A 6,000-nucleotide genomic window follows, 5' to 3' on the forward strand; every position below is an offset into this window, starting at 1 on the left:
GCATATTCTAGTAGATAACACCGTAGCGAAGGCCTTCTTCTCCTCACTAGTAGTCATGGATGAATCATCTGGTTAAGCGTAAAAGTGATTAGTCCAGGTGATTTTGAAACTCGGCCATCAGTTGAGTCACCGGTGTGAATTTATCCCAAAGTAAGTCCTGCTTTTAACATCCCTAATGGTGGCTTCGCGGTATTTTGTCTGAGCAACTGTTTTCGTATGCAGCACAACCTTCCTTGTGAAATTGATAATCACTATCGTCATTTTATTCATTAAGTTCCTCATTTTTCCCCTCTTCAATGTGATCATTGATCAGACATGGTTCATCGCCGAACGTCTCTATTCGTAAATCTTTCTGGATAGAGAAGAGTAAGGCTCCCAGGAGGGGGGTTGTCCAGTGATAACATGCTGCAAGTACTTCAAGGTGCTTAATTCTAGGACGCTCAGTTGGACAGTCTGGATAGAAGCTGACAAAAACAGAGTCACTCCAGTGTCTTTTCTCAAGCACTGATAGTATTACACATGATCTATCCTGGTAATCAAGTCACACCGAAACTGATACTCGAGGCCAAGGATCAACTACCCTTCTGCCTGTATCACTCTGAATAAATCAATCGGTGATTTCGCTTGCGGCACACATACACAACACTTTTGATATTGGACATATTCTTCAAGTCCCTTTCCTGCCATACCATTAAACACTCGTCTTCTCATTGATACAGAACCACTTGTGTTTGCCTGTTCGTCATATGTTCAATCAGTAAGTCATGCATTCCAAATGAATCCATATTAAAATATCGTTATCACGAGCAACAAGAAATCGAACAGTCTCTAGTTTTCTTTAGCTCGTTCTGTTTCATTATTACAGACTATGTTTTCAGCGGACTCTGTACAGAAACCAACAAAAAACAGGAAAGTAATTATTTTTTAGACAGATTGATGTTTTGTGGATTGTTGGCAGAGTAGGAGCTAAATGGCTTTCAATCAAACAAATACCAAACAGTGGGGTACTGACCCATTCGGTTCTACCCTGATACACTTTCCCGACAGTCGCTGCATTGGGAAGGAGTAAACCGCAAAACTTAAAGAATGGGTGACAGAAATATGCGTTTTTTTGTATGTGACCCAGTCCAAACCATTGCTTCAGTAAAACAGATGTTGAAATTGAGTAGTTGGCTTGACAGTGAACGGTTCCTTGCAGAACCTATGGTGTAACTGGATTAGTTGGACGCATTCCGGTACACGACACCTCTGTGTTCAATCACTGACGAATAGGACANGTTGGACGCATCCGGTACACGACACCTCTGTGTTCAATCACTGACGAATAGGACACTTGAAGCGGTAGAAAACGCGAATTAGATGTGTTCCTGCAAAGATAACCTAAAACGTGTTTGTTTCTTACTAACAAAAAATGTGTTCCAGTCAGCGGTTTAGACGCTTTGTACAGTTGACCTCAACTGCTATGCAACAGTTTCATTGCGTACTAGCAGCGTACCTCGCAGAAATAAAGTCGTATTCTGTTGTCTTTAAGGGTACTACACAGGAGGTAAAAAGGGTTATCCTTTCGCGTAATGAGTTTGCTATCTTTCAACGCTTTCTAAATGTCGACTGATTCAGTTTTTTGCAGTTCCAGAATTTCGCTTTCGAACTGCTGCTTGTGGCTCATTGAAATCTACAAACGTACCTTTCTTTTCCCATTCGACTGCCAAGAATTTCGCCCATTGGATCCGGCTTTCTCATTGGTTTCTGATGGTTGAACATGTGTCTTTGTGTAAGGGGCATCAACGGCGTCCGAAGGTCGTTCTTCAGCAAACTGTGCCGCTGGTCCAAAAGACGGTTCCGGACAGGGAGCTAGAGTTTCGTGGACGGACTGAAGCCATTGTGAAGGGCTGATTTGGATGGATGCACGGTGAGTCACCGGAGACTTCGCTGGATCCGGGGTGCCCTTATTGCGCTCTTCGGTAAATTCGGCCAAACTGATAGGAAATACAAAAGGACATTCAGGCGGTTCTGTTGGTCTCTTTGGTCTTGGGATGGGACCAACACTGTGGCTTCGACTCGGAACGCCGAATGGTCGAGCCATCCTAGTTGGTAGTTGGTTATTTCGCAGATTCACGTTTGCTGGTCTGGAAAATGTCGTCGGACGCGGTTGTTGAGTTTCGGTACTCTGAAAGGGAAATTTGTCGTAATAAATTAGTGTGTTTGTCAGAGGCGAGGTTAAGTTAAGATATTCCGCTTAACGTTTTCATTCACATAAATCAGCTTATCACTCAAAGCTTTCTACACCGACAGGTAAGTTTACGGAAGTATACCAGAGACTGAATGTTTGGCGCAAAGGAGGCAATTCTGTCAAGATTCTGTTTGATTTAATGTCCCAGCGCAATCCAACCAGTCACTCAAAAGTTGTTTCTCATCTGTGTGACTCCGTTCCAAAAGCGCAGTCACTGAACCAAACAAACAGCAATATGCCTGCCTGTTGCAAGTATCCGGGCCATGCGGTTGACTCAGTCCATACATATCAGAATGGATGCTCCATAATGTAATAAGTAGTATCATCAGATATCTTCAGTTACACCGAACCATCACGATGGCGCAAAATGGCTGTGTGCGGTTCTCCTTTAATACCAACATACCACTTTATGAATTATCTACGACAACTGAGGAATCGAAGGGCTAGTGAGGTGATCACACTGCTCATCAGCTTGTCGCGGCTGAATGGTTACGTGTTTATGCCACTAACCGGGAGGCCGCAGGTTCGAAACTCAGGGTTTTTGTGAGTATCCACCACGCTGTACGTGCACGCCTGGTGAACAGTGTACGCACGAGCCTTCAGACACTGTAAGTACACTAAACTCATGCGTCCCGTTGAAACTGTCGTCAAGCGAATAGCATGGAGGAGTGAGAACCGTTTTTGTATGGACAAGTTACACTGAACTAAGCTCACGATAGGTGATGTGCAAGTGTATCCATCTGAACCTACGGGACCCGGTGTGAACCCGATATCATAAAACTGGAGCGTGAATAGGAGGCGGAAGTTCCAAGGTCATCGCCATTCCCAACTGGCGGCTATTAATTGTGAATTTAAGCGGGTACGATTGACTGGTTGAGCCCTACACTGCGCGCACAGGATCGTCTGGTGGTACACAGCGCATACGGGACGCCCCATAGGCATACACTTGTCCAAACACTGCAGAAAATTAGTCAGCTTGATCTAGACAAAGATTTTCAGAGTGATAGCTTAGGTCTGACGCCCCAAAATATCCAAATCATTAAGACGAGGTCCTATTGATGGACAGCTAGAATAGACTGGAGGTCACATCACTAATAAGTAGGATCAAGGATGCACCCACATGGGGTTTTGTAGTTGGCCATGATTTGAGTTGATTGCATCCACATGATGGTGATCATCACAAATCACATCTGGTGCCATCGCCTAGCATGTCTGGTATCGCCTCGCGAGTTTTCAGTTTTTTAACCCTAAACAGGCAGCCAATCAAAAGAATTAAAACGGAAGAAATAAGCCAATACGATACAAGAATAACCCTTACCCGGGTAAATCAACAACTTATTTACAAGAAAATGGTGCGCGTCTCTCAAAGGACAGTCAATTAAAATCCTCCGCCGTCCTGTTAGTTAAGTAGATTAAATGAATCTTCCGCCTGATTTGTCTTTCGTGGAACCAGTGAACATCGGATTATGTAATGTGAGCTATGTCGTTGAAAGAAATCTAATTAGCTAGACGAATTGCCACTCTCTTTGTCTCGCTTGCTACTAAATGAACTTTAACCATCAAAATTCGTGTCTTACACTGGAATTGATGTACCAGATGCAAACACTTCAGTATTGATTTCGGTCATCAATCACTTCAGTGCTCTTATTTAATGCAGAATCTTCTGCTTGGTCGGAAATATCTTCCCATACTAGCGACAGTAAAGACTTCATTGAGTGGTCTGGGGTGTCAAGCAGTATACAGAAAGACTCATCTGATGTGAGGACAACTACATTTTTCTCATTCATGCTAGAAACGGGAATTGGTATTGATTTTTCAGGGTAAAAGAATGTGCTGAAATCCACTCGCAGGCACGTTCAAATGAAAATCAACACTATAGAGTCAGGAGCAGTGACTGGCAACTGTATGCGTGACTGAAAGTTCATACCAACATCAACTCCTTCTGCCCACTGACGTGGGTTGCGGTATGTAGCGGTAATTCGGATCAAACAGGCTGACAGGAACAAAAACCGAACAAAATTTTGTCTGGCATAACGGCGGTCCTCTCAGGAGTTGAGGAACTTGTAGCCAACTGCATTTATTCTATACGTATATATCAGAATTCGAGATGTCACGAATGTCGCAGGACGGAATACAACCAAGGTGTGAAATCAGGTCATTTTAAGTACCATGATGTCTACCAGACGAAACGATTGTGAATTCCATCCGGTTATACCAATGAATTCTTATCTGATGCTGGTAGTGGTGAACCATTTTTGCGACAGTTCGCACCTTCCTCTTGTTCACAGGAACCTCATTTCCTGTCAGTAGCAATAGAGGTTATCGTTTCCGGCTTAACATCCCGATGGCAAATGTGAGTGCACTGTTACCAAGACAAGCCATATTGGAATTGAACTCACTATAGTTCACTCACCTGAATATCCACTAACAGACTGAACCCCAGGACTTTATTCTAAAATACGGTGAAGCCAGGAGTGACCTGGGAATTATACTGGATAGGATATAGGGAAATTAGGAATCCTTTTTCTCGGACGACGTTAGTTTTCACACGGTCATTGTAAGCTTAAAGCATCTGTCCTTCCGAGGGGTTAACAAAACCAGTCGGGTCAATGACACCAGGAACACCTGTGAAGAACTAACGGCAACCCATCATGCAATTGTAGTTATTGATCCAAGCCCCTTTTGTAGAATTATACAAAGATTACACATTTCCCCGCTTTTTTCCGTATCCATTGTGCTTTCAAAAATTCGAACCCATTCGGAAACGCTTGTGTATCAAACATTGAATAGAAACTGACTACTGATAAAGGATTTATTATTGCAAAAAATTCGTATCCCTTGATTCTTGTCAGAATGCACATGTAGTTGATGCCAGTGACGGAACGACAGCTAACTGTCAACAAAAAGCCCGTGTACATAAGGCTGCGTCTCGAGAGTGACAGTGCTCCGGAGTACATAGGAAATCAGACGAAACAGTCGCCCTGAACGATGTCTAATGTCGATGGGCTATGGTCTTCTTTTTACAGCTTACCGGTGTTCATTGGGTACCTCAAATCTAATCCAATTTCTTCGTGTGATAAGTAAACGTCTACTCATTTATTTGCTTGCTCTGCGCAAAATATCTCGGTTGCACAACTGGACATTTGCCACAAAGGATCAGTGGGCATTGTCCAATCTTCGGATTGGAGATTAAGTGGTCCGGTAATCCTGGGCGATTTGATGGATACAGACTTCCAGGCTAACCGAATTAATAGATCATCATTTAACAGGCCCCAACCAATCGGACTGCCGAGTCTAATTGTCTGCTCAGAAGCAGCTGACCTAATTAACCCGACTGAAGTGACAATTGACTGACCAACAGATAACAAACACTACCCCTATCAATTGAATGGTATTAACTCCTTTAGCTATCCGACCACCAATTCTACATCCACACCTCGTGCTCTTTTGTCCTTGTTGAACTGTTTAAATTTGCAAATGTGAAGGCCATTTGAAGAAGAAAACGGTGAATCGGCTGATAACTTTTGGGGTCTTGAATTACTAAATAAGTCATGGATATCGAGACAACGAATCAATTAATATGACTTTATCATCTCCAGGTGTTACCCTGGATCTGCCATGAAAACCTGGAGTGGCTATAGGTCACACGCAGGCAGCATCAACCCCATTATTTTTTCAAATTACCTATTTCTCTCATAGAAGACGGTTTCCGTACAGAAAATAAGCTAAGGCAATCAAGAAATAACACTTACGCCATCACCGAGTTGCAG

General features: G+C 43.2%; 1 protein-coding gene across 1 annotated transcript in view; it reads right to left on the reverse strand.

The window, feature by feature from the left end:
* Positions 1 to 2,155, reverse strand: part of T265_00488 (hypothetical protein) — a gene marked incomplete at both ends in the record, with an annotated part of 29,822 nt that extends 27,667 nt beyond the window's left edge. The window contains one exon of the mRNA XM_009164292.1: positions 1,685 to 2,155. Within this exon, the coding sequence (XP_009162556.1) occupies positions 1,685 to 2,083 (399 nt within the window). The remainder of the gene's footprint in view (positions 1 to 1,684) is intronic.
* Positions 2,156 to 6,000: the final 3,845 nt, after the last annotated feature.

This window comes from Opisthorchis viverrini, assembly GCF_000715545.1.
Source record: "Opisthorchis viverrini unplaced genomic scaffold opera_v5_5, whole genome shotgun sequence".
In the NCBI taxonomy this organism is placed as follows: domain Eukaryota; kingdom Metazoa; phylum Platyhelminthes; class Trematoda; order Opisthorchiida; family Opisthorchiidae; genus Opisthorchis; species Opisthorchis viverrini.